The sequence below is a fragment of the Uloborus diversus genome, chromosome 8 (genome assembly GCF_026930045.1).
Source record: "Uloborus diversus isolate 005 chromosome 8, Udiv.v.3.1, whole genome shotgun sequence".
In the NCBI taxonomy this organism is placed as follows: Eukaryota; Metazoa; Arthropoda; class Arachnida; order Araneae; family Uloboridae; genus Uloborus; species Uloborus diversus.
This window is the reverse complement of record NC_072738.1, coordinates 65587720-65604504: the sequence shown is the minus strand read 5'-3', so window position 1 is coordinate 65604504 and position 16785 is coordinate 65587720. Positions and strand designations below refer to the sequence as shown.

General features: G+C 33.0%; 1 protein-coding gene across 1 annotated transcript in view; it reads right to left on the bottom strand.

Moving 5' to 3' along the window:
* Positions 1–12310: 12310 nt before the first annotated feature.
* Positions 12311–16785, bottom strand: part of LOC129228394 (adipolin-like) — a 32949-nt gene continuing 28474 nt past the window's right edge. The window contains exons 6-7 of the mRNA XM_054863072.1: positions 15424–15503; positions 12311–12405 (exon numbers count right to left, since the gene is read on the bottom strand). Of these exons, the coding sequence (XP_054719047.1) occupies positions 12311–12405; positions 15424–15503 (175 nt within the window). The remainder of the gene's footprint in view (positions 12406–15423; positions 15504–16785) is intronic.

Genomic DNA, 16785 nt, shown 5'->3' with positions numbered 1-16785 from the left:
GGAATTTAATTTTCTTGAAAAGTAACGGCGTTCCGGTAAGTTCAAGCACCAATTCACCACTGGTTTTAAGTATCTCACTTAACTGAAAAACGTTAAGCCGTAATAAATTAAAATTTTCTATGTAGACTCTGAGTGAAGTCAGGTTGTGCACCTCCGTTTTCGGTTGTGCACAGAGGTTCCAAAAGAAGCATTTATACGCATATCTTTTTTAAAGCCAAACCTGTGTCATTTTCAATGCCGACATAAAGGCATATTGTTCTCGATTATATTCGATTCGATCGAATTCTGACTACCAGTTACGTAGCGAGAAATTTTCTTCTGTGTGGAGCAAAGGAAATTTCTGGCTGCACTTTTGATTGATAGAATTCGATAGAATCGAATTATCAATTATATTAGAGTTGAATATACCCCTGAAATGATGTTATGAGTGGACGACCACTTGATGGCAAATTTGAGCGACAAAAATTTCACTTGGTTCTGCTTCTAATTTGTTATATCAGTATGATTTTTCGGAAAAATAACTTATGGAATAAAATTTTGTGAAAATCTGATTATTAGGTTGATTAAAAGTTATTCAACTTATCTTGCTTTCTTTTAATGGCATATTCAACTCGATTGTGTTCAATTCGATGGAATGCTATCTACCAGTAGCGTAGTGAGAAATTTCACTTGGGTGAGGCAATGTAAATTTCGTGCTGCGATATTGGTAGATACAATCGTATTCGATTCGAATTCTGTTTGAGTTGAATGTGTTTGAGTTGAAGGTTGCAGAACGTACTTGAGGTTTCTTTAAAATGAGACTCTTGTAGAATAGAACCAGAGTTTGAAATAAACCTTTGTTACTCATGTTTTGAAACTAAAACTTTTAGTTCAATGTCTAACACTGCACACCCAGTCGTCATTTTTCACCCCTTACTTTTCATAAAAAATAAATAAATAAATAATTATTTGACCATCTGTGTTTTACTCGCAGTCATACTTTTTCTTCCTAAGTTCATATATTAAGGCTGAGATCGTTTGATTATAAATATAAGTATATTTTTCCTTTATTCTTAAAAGAAAATTTTAAAAGAAGAATTACTGCTAATTTTCTTTTCAAGGCTTAGAAAGAAAATTAGAATGATTTTCCTAACAGTTGGAAGTTGAAAGATCTGCTTAAGATATTCGAATTGTTTTAAAATTTCGCCATTTTAACTATTGTGACAAAAAAATCTTGGTGGCAATTATGCTTAGCTATGATGTCCTGTTGAACCATCTGAACAGTTAAAGTAGAAAATAGATAATGATACTCTAGAAGCCCGTTTACATTGACAAAAAGCTGGCACCCCCCATTGCAGGTAATTTAAAAAACACGATAAAAAGATTTTCTCAAAAGGGGAACAAAAGTGGATCATAGCTGGCAGAATATTGGTTTTATGTCCAAATTCTATCTGCAATGATTCGAATTTTTTACTACTTATCATTTACTTCTTATCAGGTGCAAAGCAAGATAGTTCCGAGGAGGTATTGTTTAACTACAGGGTGTCCTGAAATAGACTGACAGTTTTCAAAAATGTATAATTTGAAAACAGTTAATGTAAAAAAAAAATAATAATAAATCCTGCAGAAACTTCATGTGGCTGGCTGTAATTTTTTCCTCCCAGAGTTTCAAATTTTAGTTCCTAATTTTTTCAATAGATGGTGTGGCAGATTGTAAGCCCGTAAATCAAAGAAATGTACTAGATTACATCACACTTTTTAGAAAGACGTTTATAATGAACAAAATTAACAGTCAGTCTATTTCAGGACACCCTGTATATGTTGTATTGCAAACGGATACTATCGAAAATCACATCTCCCGGTATTAAACCGGTTCATTGTATTTTCTTTCTAAATGTGCCACAGGTCATGAAAAAAAAAGTAAAATAAACAAGAAAATTAATTTGAATTCTGAAATTTTGAATTCAAATTATGTTTTTCGCAATCACGACAGGACCCTACTCATTGGAGTTATTGTTTCTAGAAACGGCTCCCCTGTTCCTCCAAGCCTGCCGCTCCTCCTGGGAGGTTACGTGTGTATGGTTGTATGTGCGTGCATGTGTAGGCTTGTGTGTGTGTGTAGACCTGTATGGTATGCACTTAGGCGTGTTGTGTGTATATGTGTAACGGCATGTGTGTGTGAGTGTGTATATATGTGAGCGTTCATGTGTGTAGGACATGGACGCCACTGACCAGGAGAAGCGGACAGTGCTCAGGACCAGAGGAGCCGGTGGGCGGTGGGTGCTTGCAGAGGCTACTGGTGCAAGCTGAAAAAGGAACCACAACGCCAAGGATCGTCAAATGAGAACAATAAACAATCGTGATTGTTCAAAAAAGTCGGAAAATAAATGAACCATTTGAAAAAAATTTAACTTTTAAAGTAACACATTTTTAAAAAACTCCATAATAAAAATAGAATTACTAGTCCATTAAACCCTTTTCTACTGGATAGAGTTGTAACCAGAAAAATGTCATTGAAGGAAGGAATTCTCGTGTTTGAGTGTGGGAAGCTGTACAAATATTTGAAGGTGTTAGGCCAAAGGAAAAAAATTTCCTTCATGTGTTTTAACTGAAATTTTTTTATAGTAAAGTACAATTTACAAAAAGCAAAAAGGACATGCAAAATACATAAAGTTTTAATAATACACTAAAAGTTTTATTCTCACACTTTCGTTCACTAATCACTTGTTGTCATCTCACAAAATCTAATGTTTTCGAACTTTCCAAGCCTTTACTTGGAACATAGTGTAAAGGTGAAAATTTCTTTTTTCCCCCTCTGAATTTATCCTCACAAAATTTTTGAAGAATTCATATTTACTACTATGAGACAAAACAAAGAAGTCGTACTCAGAAAGAAAACAATACATTGCACTTTCCTGTGAATAATAATGTAGCATTTTGAGTCATTTTATACGTTATACGTATAAGACAACTCAATATATCGAAGACATTTCGACGCATAAGTTTTCCCTTTTCCCTTCAAGAGGATTAGGATAGTTAAAAACGGCAAAATTGATACGTGACAATGTTTTGCTACAGGAAATTGAAAAGTAATTATTCATAAGCAATTTTTGCAAAACGTATATTTGAAACAGAAATAATGTAGCAATATTTTTTGGTACCCTCGCGGTGTCGAGAAATGTAGTTTCTTAAGTTCACTTATAAATTAGAATCAATATGTTTTATAACTCTTTACAGAATGTACAGGGTGTCCTGAAATAGACTGAGTGTTTTCAAAAATTTATAAGAGGAAAATGGTTAATGATAAGGAAATAATTGTTGCAGAAAATCCATGTGGTGGGCCGTAAATTTTGTACCCCAGAGTTCCAAATTTTAAGTCAAGAATTTTCCAATAGATAGTGCTGCAGGTTGTAATCTCATCACAATTAAGGAAAGATAGAAAATTACATTATAGCTTTTCGAAAAATGTTTTTAATGAACAAAATTACACAACATTATTTTTTAAATGCCTACCGTAGGCTGCAATCGGAGGAAGAATCGGGGAATTCCAATTCTTCACTTTTGACTTTAAGACTTACTATCTGCAGTGCCATCTATTGAAAAAAAATTTGAACTAAAACTTAGAACTATGGGGGGGGGGGGGGGAATTTACAACCCAACACATGAACTTCCTGCAAGAATTGGTTTTTTATCATTGACCGTTTTCCTGTTATAATTTTTTAAAAACAGTCGGTTTGTTTCAGGACACCCTATACGTGAATTAGATAACTTTCACAGCAGTAGAACTAACTTTTTCCCATATTCAGTATCTACAGTAATAAATGAGGTAGTCACCATAGCAGAATTACCCAAAAGGCTTGGGAAGCTACAGCTTCCCCTCAGAATTTTTAGGGGGTACAAGTATCACTGTAAAGCTGCTTAACAATTCCAGTTTCTGCTTTTAACTGCATTTTTTTAAAGGAAATAATTAAATAAATATGTAATAATGAGGCCACGAGCTAGATTTTCAAATGTGGGATTTGATTTAACTATTACAATGCACTTTTATAACATTTAATTTCCTTTGTAAAGTGTCAAATATAATTCAACATGTTCTACCCATAAATGACATTTTAATGTTCTACCCATATTTGCTGAGTATTCAAGTGCAACATATGTAACAAACAAAAGTTCTGACTGTCGATAAGGTGGAATTAACTTAAATCTGAATTCTGCTGGGCACTGTAAAAAAATTCCGAAACGTTACTGGGTATTCCCGTGCTACGTTTCGGGATTTTAATGGTTTTTATCCACTTCCTAGAAAAATCCAGTATCATTGTCAAAAAGTTTCCTGAATTGCTACAAGTTGTACGAATGCAGACTTTTCACTGTTGTGAAAAATATTTTTAGCTCCCAGTTTAAAAATTAACTGAGCGTATTTATTAAGTGTATCGGCTTCATTGAAATTACGGCCCGTCCATGCTGACTAAGCTCCCAAAGGGAACGGATAGGTATGGACTACGTTGATTTGCAAGAATTGCTGACGAGTAAAATTCTCGTTACTTACCAGCAATTTTGGCTTAGCTTTGGCCATGTTTGCAATAATGCTCTTGGAACTTCCTTGATATATCAGGAAGATGCCATGCTATTATATTATACCTTTTTAAGTTTGCACTATTTTTCCCGAGACACAATTGGCTTTTAACGGGAAGATTTCTGAATTTTTCAGGAGGCTTCCAGTATAATATCAGGAAGGTTATTGAATTTTAGCGGAAAACTTTCCGGGATTTTGCAAGATATGTTACTGGCAGAAATTGGGCGTATCAGCTGCATATTATTTTCCAGGAACGTTTCTGAATCGTTTTTACAGTGGGCCACTCAGCATTAGTCAGTGTTCTATCAATGTTCATAGAATGTTCAGAAAATTAAAATTTTCCCCAAACAAAATGTGGGGGCCCCAAAATGAGACCAAGCTTTCCGTAATTTAAAAGTTTAATCGGGTCCTGGTAGTTACTGCTCACTTCGAAATGGACTTGATCCACTTCACGCTTTGACTAATTGCCTATTGAACTTAGTTCAACAAAATTTTCACACATTACCAATATATTAAAGTTTTTGAGTTATTAAAACATTTAACCTTTCTTTTTTAGAATGATTAAAATTCACCAAACATGTATAAAATATAATTACTTTTACTTATGCCTATTTAAAGTAAAAATAAAGCCTTCAATCGCGTAGAAAAATCTTCCTTCACTGCCTATTAGGTGTTCGATGATTGGTTGAAAACAGCTCATGACGTTTATTGATGATATGGTAATAATATGTGCATGCATGTGTGTGTCATTGGTGGTTATATTTGATTTGGGGCACTTAGTGCACTAACTCTTGTGTGGTATTTTTACTATAATCAAACAATTTGTTTAAGTGCTAAATGTGGCTAAAATATTAACATTGAAGTACAGTAGGACACAAAATACATGCCCTTTTATCTTGGATTACAAAAGTATTAATTTCAGGCCCGTCATTTAGGGGGATTAAGTGCCCCCCCCCCTACATTTAAAACTTAGTGCTTTACATATAAGTGGGCATGGTTTTTTGTTATTTTCCAGAAAATTCGCGTAGAGTATACACCCTTTTGCCCCCCCCCCCCCTCATGATGGGCTTATTTGTAAAATATATTAAGCGATGGGCCAGGCACGTTGCTAGAACTTTGTTAAAGGGGGGTCCAAGGTTGCACGAACTTCAAAAGAGGAGGCATGCTAAAGCAGAAATAGTAGCTCATATTTACGTTTAAAAATAAATCCAATTAAAACTAATTTTATCCGTTTTCTAATTATCATTTCTAACCATCATTTAAAAGCTTGAGCAAACTATTAACTCTTTGAGGGACGGAGACTTTCTTTGCTGCAACCATTTTTTTTTTAAGCGTATTGCCGTTTTTTTTAACGTTATTATTTTTTTGCAACGAATTGGTAAAATAAGCTATCTTAGGATCCGTTATGGTATTTTTTTTCTTTCTAATGCGGCTTCGTTAAGAGGCTTTAGCCTTTTCGGACCTAGTGCGAACCACCGCTATGGCATCTAGTCTTTCATATGCTACCATTAAGGTGCGGATGTGACTGGCACAGGTAATTTTGACGCCGAGTTTCCACCAGATGGAGACACTTGAGCTCTCTGCGATGCGAAACTGCACTAGGGCTTTAATTTTGTCAAGGCCAAACGAATACGTAAGAGATCTTTTACCTGGCGAGTAATGGAATGTACAATGAATGAAATTAAGCATCTATGTATTTTTATTTTAACAACATTTTGGAAAAAATGCAAATAATTGCTTTTTATAAATGTTTTTTTATAAGGTCATGAATAATTTGAACATTATTGGCAATTTTCCTCTGATGTTTTCAATTTGATGCTTCATTTAAAAGATCAAGAGAAGGCATCGCACCCACCTATCTCACCACCAAACACGAAATCTGTTTATTCTGCAGAGACAAAACAACTTCTGTACAAATCAGTATTTTTCAAATTAAAAAAATTATTGTGAACAACTACAAGGAAAATGGCAATATGCTCTGTTACGAATTATCATGACAATATTTGATTATAACCTGGTAACTTCACTGTCTTTTTTAGCAGTAAGCAAGTGTCAGACTCGAAAATTTCATAATTTGGAGTCAAACGTCAAATTTTGATCATTAAGGCAAGTCTTTGTCCCGTTTGCCATAATACAGTAGCATCAAATTAGATACATTTTCAACAATATCTATGCATAAAGCTAGCCAATTTTTGGAAACAAAACTTATAGGTTTTTTATAGCCTCAGTATGCAAATTTTTTTGCAGTCATCTGATGTTCCAAAGTCTAAGGACAATCTTTTGTAAAAACTCTTAGAATAATTGTGGTTAAAAATCCAGTAATGATTTAAATCAATCTTCCAAAATTAATATAACAATAATAACACTTCTGATTCTTTCATTTTCAAATTGGTATAACTTCCATTCTAGGAGCAATTTTGTAATCATCCTGTATTCTCGAAAGAATATCATATTTTATAACGTAGTTATTGACTTTTTTTTTTTCATTCTTTTATGTGATGTTAGTAAAATATATTCTATTTCAAGAAATAGCAAGTAATTTTAACTTGAAGAAATTAAGAGTTTAATAATATTTTTAAAAAAAAAGTAATATAGAAGTGAAAAACACAAAAAAATTTACCTCGCATTCACCTTTTTTTAATTATTTGCTTGTAACGCAGTAAATAGCAGAAATTTTCACTTGGTAATTTATAATTAAATGCACATGTCCGGTTTTGTTACGTTCAATGCTACCTTCGCAATTTACTAATGATGGATGCATAGATGCTTATTAAATAATTCCTCAGTACAAAGGCGGTAAATAACAATCAGAAAATTTATTCCAATGAAGCAAACACAAATATACAGTAAAACCTGTAAAGTTGACCACCCTTGTAAGTTGACCACCTGTCTATGTTGACCGCTTTTGTCAGGAACGGAATTAGTCCTATCTCATATAGTGAAGGAAAACCTCCGTAACTTGACCACCTCTCTATCTTGACCACCTGTCTATCTTGACCACTAATGTACGCCAAATTTGGTTTGGAGTATTGTAAAAACCCTTTGTAAGTTGACCACTTGGTTTATTTTATTAAACATTCTTCAGCAAATTATTTTATTTTATTTTATTATTTATTCATTTATTATTATTATTTTTTTTTATATAACTTTCCAAAAAGGTTTTTAATGCTTTGATGACAGACTAGCATTTTACTAACTAAACAGCAGCATAAAGCTTATGCTGCTCTTTATTCTCAACTTGTTTTTCATTTGTTGTTCTAAATAAGATAGCTTTTTGTACTCTGTTCAATGAAAATAGGTGTCAGTAGAAAAGTTCAAAGTCTTTTCTTTCAGTTGCAATATGTTGTGGCAGCACATGAATTGTGCTAAAAAAAGCAGGCCCGGATCTATACGTTTTGGGACCTCTTGCAGTAAAATGCGTAGGGCCCCTCCCTAGTGGCCAGCTGTGTCTATTTGTAAAGTGAATAAGTCTTAGTGCTAGTTTTTTTCGATTTCTTCTTCAATTTCTAGGGCCGTTAGCCTCTTTAAGGACGCGGGCCCCTCGCACCGCGGGTACGCAGATCTGGGCCTGCTAATGAGTAAAGTTACATGTTTCTGGCGCAACGGATTAAGAGATAAAACAATTTAATTTTGCCTTTATGAACTGGGAGAGTCGCGCTTATTGCTCTTTGTACTATAAGTTGTAAAAAAAAGGCTTGAAAAAGAAAGTTAGTTGAACTTGAGATTAATAAAAAGTATGAAATATTATATTAAAATTAATTGAAAATGGAGAAAGCCAGAGAAAATTAGCCGGTTTATATGGAATTTCTAAAACTACAGTCTAATATAGTTAAAAACAAGGAAAAAATAACAAAATTATTTGAATAGTATTTTTAATTATTGTTTCACTTTCAATAATGTTGAACAATGAAAGTGAATTGAACAGAAAGAATAAGGGTGAATAACTCAAAAAATGAATACATGGTGCAAGAAATGACAAAAAATTAAAATAAAAAAAATCATTACCGCCCTTTATAAGTTGACCACCTGTCTAAGTTGACCATCAAAGTACTGCACCGCGAGTGGTCAACTTACACAGGTTTCACTGTACTTTACTTGAAAAACGGAACAACATCGAAGAAAGATTTTTTTCTTCAGTTAAAAATGATTAACGGCTCTTCTCTTGGGACCATAGACTCACAATTCAGTAAGATTTAAAAGTACGAATTTCAAAGAATTACTTTTAAATTACATGTGTTAATATGGCCGAACTTGCAATTTCATAAACTGATCGCAGTAAAATATTCGAGTAATTTTCAATTTCATTCTTCGCTTTATAAAATTTTGATACAGCGAAAAGTAATTTCGTTGCATCAACTTCAAATTTCATTTATTCACTTATTTTACCTTCAAACACAAATTCTTTTTGGGCATTTAATATGTTTCATGGTCATGCTTAAATATTGGGTGGAAAAACATCCGTAAAAAATCTAGTTTGTTTCTCAGAAAGGAGAGAGACGTTTCTCAATGTTATCTTGAGCTAAAAATAAGACACAGATGTTCAAAAACAAAATGAACTTTTCAGGATTACAGTTCAAAAGTTGTAAGCTTCTGGGGACATAAGCAATCTATTATTGTTAAAAATAAACTAAAAGTTTAAGTAAGATTATTAATCAAAATATAAAATGAATCTGAAATGAATCATCCGAAAAATATAAAGAGCAAAAATTAATTAATTAATAATTAATGTTAATTTTTTCTCATCCTCAAACACACGAAATGTGTAGAATTTCTTTTTCGTTGCTGTCTGAACTTAATTTTTAAATGGGAAAAAACATTAACACATAAAATTGTTAAGAAAACTTTAAAAGGGGACTACAACTTACCTAGTTTGTGTAAACTTAATTTTCTTTTGATTACAAATTTGTTCTAGATATGTTTCCTATAAATGTGTGGCAGAAAAATACGGTGTGTTAGAACAGAAAATAATAGGAATTTCAATTACTGATTCACCAGGGATGCACCCCACTCTGGCTGTCCTTCGTGCAGCATGTGTCTAGGAAATCAGGTCCAAACGGAAAAAAGAGTCGAAACAAAAAAATAAAAAAAAAATAAAAAAGAAAGAAAGAAAGAAAGAAAACCACGCCAATGAGACTGGGGTACGGCGAAAGCGACAATGAATGTTTGTTTTCAATTACTTTGCCGATGGCAATCTGTGGACCAAGGGAAAAAGGGGCGAATTTCAAGGTCACAGCCCAGCTGAGTTGAAAGAAGAAACGGAAATTCGTCATTTTCGGTGGGAGTACGCAACACAGCAAAGGACAGGCGGCAAGAGGGAACTGCAGTTGCACAAGATTCTCGTGTTCTGAATTGACTCGGACGCGGGAAAATTGCCGAATGTTGGGAATATTTAAGGGGAAAATACCGGGTTTCATAAAATTTCTCTCTTTTGAAATTTTTTTTTTCTTGACGTGAGGTGCAACAACTGACAAAAAGCAGACAGTGGTCTTTCGGGAAGGGGGGGGGGGTCCAGACTCCATGGACCCCCCCCCTTGGCTACGTCCTTGATGGGCTTGATTAATTGTAAATATACTTCACAATAAATTTCATTAAATTCGTGTGTCTAACACGCATTGAAAGAAAATATGTTTTAAAAAACGATATCTAAAACAGGTTATTGCATTCTAAAAAGACATAGCATTTAGTTTTAATAACAATGCACAAACTCTAAAATATAAAACAGGTTTAATCATATAAGAATACATGTAATACACTTTATTGGGATTCTTTCTCGATTCTATTTAGTATAATATCGATGGTATACTCTACAAAAGCGAACAATACTTAGAAAATGATGATGTTATCAAGTTAAAATAAAACAGATATGTACAATATTCATCAAATAAGTCGTGTTTTACATTGTTTAATGAAAACTGTATCATGTTTTTGGTGAACACGTGGTACAATTTTCAAAACACGAGCATAGATAGATTTAACATAGGAATTACCTTTCTTTCTTTTGTTGGAATATTTTGTTTGAAAACGGATTAAATTTTTATATGAAGTTTCATAACAGATTTTACATGACATTTTAAAACGTGGAGAACTTTATTGAAACAAACCGCATGATATACAAAGGTGATTAATATTATAAATATATCATAAGTTTATATATGCAGAATAATAAAACAAAGGTCTATTCTAAAAATACAGGGTGACTCAAAAATGTTGAGAAAAACTTTCAGAGGAGGTGTTTAGCTTATAAACTCTAAAGGATTGATAATTGCACAGGAATTTATAGTCGCAACGCTCAAAGGAAAGCGATAAAACCTATGCTGCTGTGGGCAAGTAAACGGTAGTGTTTGCAGAAATGAATTTTTGAGATATTTGAAGAAATGTGTGTTGAATTCAATACTAACAAAAGGAAAAAGTTGGAATTAGACATTTTTTTTTTCGCGCCTTTTTTTCAACGGAAACCAAATAAGCAAGCTTGTGCAATAAAGCTAACGTACAACAGATGACAAAAATGCAAAAATATGAAAAATGTGCCGTTACTGCTCTTTACCTGTTCACGGCGGTATGAAAGATGTATAGGTGTCGAAAACTGCATTAAAAGTTTCTAATGTTCAGTTACAAATTTCCTCCAATAATATGCTGTTCATAACTCTACACAGAATATAATTGATTTATATAACCTTCACAGCAACAGAATTATTTGTTTCCCATATTCAGCGTCTATATTAATAAAAGAAGCACTTAAAGCTAAAGTGGAATAAGTCAAAATTAATTTGATCTACTTTAGCCCTGAATGCCTCAAAACATAGAATATTAAACTTAGTTCAACAAAATTTTCTCACACACATAAGCGATATCATTAAGTTATTAGGGTATTTAAAACAATAGCACATAGAAACCCTTCTCATTTTAGAATGATTGAAACTCACAAACATGCCAATTTCTTGAGTGAGAAATGAAAACTTTTATCGATATATATCTATCGACATATGTTGCTATTCACCAATGAAGTTCTTTTTTTTTTTACTCACGTTAACACTGTTGTACTCTTTAAGTATTTCAGTGAATATATTTGCGATAATGCAATGCAAAATGGTGGTGGGGGCCCGCAGTGTCTTCATTTCCCAGTATCACAGGGTTTCTATATGCAGTTATTTTTCCTTAGGGTGATTCTCGAAAAAATATCCCGTGCGTAACGCTAAGTTTTTAAAAAAAATTTCCAGCTAACCAAAGCCTTCAAAAAATTATGTTGTTGGGGAACAATACATGCTTTAATTTACTATCAAAGCATAACAGTTAATCCCATATTTAATTAATAATTACTTGAATAAAATAAAAAACTTAGCGTTACGTACGGGACATTTTTTCGAGAATCGCCCCTAAGATGTTATCTACTTCCCCTGATAGTTTGTTACAACATTTTGGAGTCATCCTATATTGCATTCTTATGCAGAGTAAAAAATAATGTAATGACAGTCTTTTTCTTTGGCAAATATTTGCCTGAAATTGAGCAGAGGAAATTCAATAATTTCCCCTAAAAACAAATCAAAAATGCAATATTTTGTTGAATTCGGCGATTCTCCCATAAAAGCAAAGTGTTGATGAAATTTTTGAGTTTTTCATTCATGAAATAGTTTTGATTTGAAAAACAAAAAACGAATCATTTCTTTCATGTCTTTTCTTTCTGAAGGCACAGTCTTTTCATTTCACCATTTGTTCAATTTCATTGGTTGCTGGATTCAGACTTTCTTTATACCCCGATGCCTACACGCCGGTCAAATACCCACTAAACTGCGATCCTTCAAATACGTGGAAGGAGTACTTGGAGGCGTTGTCGATGAAGACTGACACGTATTGGCCTGCCTATTGGTACAAAAAGAATTCCAATAATGTATATTTAAAAAATACATATTTCAATATAACAAGAAAAAAAAAGAAATCTATGAAATTTTTGTGTGTGTGTTTAAAGTTTTTATTTATTTATTTATTTTTTTTTTTTTTTTGGGAAATGTAAGCAGTTTAGTTTCTTGAATCAATATTTTATATATAATTGCAGTTTAATATGTTTTTAAATGACTATATCAATTTTTATGAGAATTGACTAAAACCTACCCCAAAAAAAAAAACCTTCAATCAGTATAATATTATACTGATGTTTTCTGAGCTATTCTTCTATAAAAAGTAGTGAGTTAAAATTCGCCCTAATATGAGAGACAAAATTACTCAGGGTTCAGGCTTGACGAAAAAGTGTTCGCTGCTGTCCCAGAAATATCATAGAAAATTTCGCAATCTTTATTTATTTATTTATTTTATTTTATTTATTTATTTATTTTATATACTTATTATTACCATTATTATTGTTTTTTTTTTTTTGAATTGAACACTCGGTTTTTTAAAGACTTTTATTTTCAGTTTTTATTTATTTATTTTTTGTTTTTTGAGCCATGGTGAATTGCTATTTATCTTCACTTGACTGTTTCTGAAGTTCCTTTGCTTTTTCAGGTTACCATGACGACGAGAATAAGTCTAGCTCGTTGTTTGTAATATATATTTTGAGAGACTAGGGTAACACCCCCAGTAATTGGCGGATCACAAGTGATTGGCACTTTCAACAAAAATGTCCCAAAATAAGATTCGTATCTAATCTTTCAAAAGTAGAAGGCTATATACCAACTGAGTGTACATTTACCTTAAAGATTATAACTTCAATTCATGTTACTAAATGGTAGCAGTGCATAGGAAAAAGAAACAATAGTGGCTTGTGTCAAATCAGCCATTTTTGTTGCAAAAGCTTCTTCTCTGGCTTAAGGGAAGCATGCACATCAATCCATAAAAATCTGACTTAAAATATATTTTTAATTTTGGATGTCAAAAGTTTTGTTTAGTTGAAAGATGTTACTTTGAGTGGGTAAAAGTAAATTTTTGTCTCTTTTTGGGTTTTTAAAGAAGTGATGGATGCCATTTAGAAATGCTTCAGTTTCGCTAGTCCCCAGTAATTGGCACATGAGCTTATAGTCTCTAATTTGTTGTGCAATGTGTCACTAATTTTATTTTTGATACTTTTGCAGCAACAATATTATATGGATTCTACTATTAATTTGAATCATCCAGCATCCACAGTTGAATTTTTAAAAGAAACAATTAAAAAAAAAATAAATGTTTAGCCACATCACAGTCAGATATTGCGACTGTAGAGAACTGTTCCATTTTTTGTGGTCCCTGCGAATCATCGGTTTAATGTCCCTTTTTATGTGAAAACAGCTATAATTCGTAAAATCAAAACTGCATGCCGACTGATGAAACAGCAATAATCTCGATATATTTTCCATGTAACATTCCAAATTTTTATTTCTCTAAAAAAGGTTTTTAACGTCAAGATGTGTGATTTAACATTAATTTATGTTTAATAACCTACTTACATTAAAATCAATTATGTTTCTCATGATGCTGAAATTTGTGTGTAATCTAAATATGAAAAATAAAGTGATTTTCCAGTTCTATTAACATGTGCCAATCACTGGATCACAAGGTGTCATACACTGGTGTATCAGGGGTATCAGGTGCCAATTACTGGTGGTTTTGGTAACTTTTTATACATGTATTTTTATAAAAATATCTATTCAAATATTTTTGCTTTTAGTGTACAAATAAATGCACAGATGTGCATTCTTTGATACAAAAATATTTACAAGTAAATATTTCTTTTCTAAGAGATGAAAACAGAGGTAAGTTTAAGGATAAACTCTTAAAGTGCCAATTACTGGGGTCATTACCCTAATTTTCGTCGTTATAATTACAAACCGTTTGCGTTCATTCAAGGCTTAACCCATGCAGATTTTACATTAAGAAACTTTTTTTTTTCGGTGTAAAATAACGTCATCTGTCCAATAGCCAGTCAGAAGTAACCTGGAAGGATACGTAAATACATACATAGATACGATTGGATTTTAATAGAACCGATATTTCAATCTTTTGAAATTTTTTTAGAAGTATTTCAATCATAAAGCAGCCTCAAGATCCGAGCTCACTCCAGGAAGTTCCAGTTGAGCCTGATGTCCCGAAGACAACGAATAGCTTCTGCGCATGAACGGAGCAGGTGAATGACCGTTCCGGTGATCCGACTCTGCCATAACTCAGGTTGAGCAGAGCTCGAGTGTGGACGTCACTTAACTGTATGTTTTCATAAAAATTGGAAGCATTTTATTTGAACGTTATTAAAAACGTTGGAGCCTTCAATTGACGAAGTTATAATGCACCATTTTGCTTTATAAAATCGTCTACGTAATTTCAAAATTTTGAAAAACGAATGAAGATAAAAAGATGCGGTTTGCACTAAACGAATCGAAAAAACGCTGAGTTTTGTAGGGAAACGAAACAAAAATTGTGCTGTTTTCGACCAACGGATGGCGCTCTAGCTTTTTAGTTCTCCATAATTCGTATAATACAGTTTAACTAAACGGGCTTTCTCAACTATGGACAGCATTTCAATGCGCATAAGCTTCGACTACCATGACCTGCTGCCGTTGCTCCTATTTATTATATCGTTTGTTGCTTTGCATGACCCTAGATTAGAAATCCGACAGCGCCATCTGTTGTTAGATAACAGAACTATTTTTGAATCGTTGCCAGACAAAACCCGGCTTCTTTTCCACCGTTTAGTCCAAACAGCATCTGTTTATCTTTATTCCTCTTCGAAGTATTCATTTTTATAGTTGGTCCTGACTTTTGGATCACCCGGTATTATTATTACATAGCATTTGGAATTCGTTTATAAATTCACTAAACATAATTATAAATGACGAAAGATAACCTTGGGCACAAAAAGATTTTATATAATGCTCGGTTTGATCATGCTTTTATAAGATTCATCTTATTACTTACTTCCAAATGGAGCATTCCGTTGATAGAAACAGTTGTTCTCTGTCCTGGACCAAAACCTGATATAGCTTCTAAGTTCCTGCAAAGAAGGAGATTTTTTTTTAAAAAATTAATGCCTCGCTTTTTCGTGTCGCAACAAAGAAAATAGTGATTAAAATCATCTTAGTTCTTTATGATATGCATTTCCGTCAGTTCGAATTCGTTTAGGTTAAAAAAATGAGAGAAAAAAGAAGAAGATAGAAAAACATTTAAAGGGGGGGGGGGGAGACGATCATCGGCGTATTTAACGTTTTTTGGCTAGTATAACTAAAAAAGAAGTCATCTTAGAATCATGTAATATTTAAATATATTAAATGTTTTTGATAAATCTGCAATCTGTTAGAATATTGTCAAATGTTTAGCAAGAACACTTTTATAAAAAGTAAAAAAAAAAAAAAAAAATGGAGAGCAAAAAATTTTAATGGAACGTAGGCGTTGGGATGAGTAAATGTTCATCAACTACTGCTGGAATCCAAAAGGGAATACTCGGCTAAGAAAACGCTCATATAATCAATCGCTTTCTGAAAAAAAAAAAAAAAAGAGAAGAAAAGAATGAACCCCGACCCATTGCGTTACAGTTTACATTTATAACACGGGAATTCTTATCTCTTCCAATTTACCTTTAAACATAGATGTAATATTAACTAGATACACATACAATTAGAAACTAGTTCCATGGGCAACTGAGATGAGCTATTAGACGGGCAAAAGTTCGAAAAGCGCATGCGCGCAAACAACTTCTTTCGCCCGTTTAATTCAAGATTCGCGCAATGCTTTCGTTACGCAGTTGTGTATCTAGTTATGCTACATCTATGACTTTAAATCGATGGGTTCGCTGTTGTGTATTTTGCTTAAGCGGGTTGATGTGTTTCTTGAAAACAAGAGCTAATAAAAATAGCCTCATTCACACATTCGTTTTTCTCCCTATCCAAAAAGCAATAATGCAATAATTCGTTATTTAGAACCAGTAAAGGAGACATAATTCTGTATTGTTGGGGTTTTAGTGTAATCAATAAGCTTGTGCTACTGTCATTCAAATTCTCAAAAACGAACTACCTTGCTTTTAACTTCATAGTATCAAAAGTCTCGTAGTCTGAAAACATAAAAAAAATTTAGTAACACATAGGCGTTGCATTTTTAACGAGTAATTGGTATTTCTTGTTTTCAAATGCAAAAGCATATTTCAATACCATTTACCATTTTTAATTTTTCTTTTCAAAGTTTACCGCAGATCCCTATTAAGAGTCGGCGGACCCCCAAGGGGTCCGTGGACCACAGTTTGGGAATCCCTGGTTTAGTTCGTAACAATGCTCACACATATG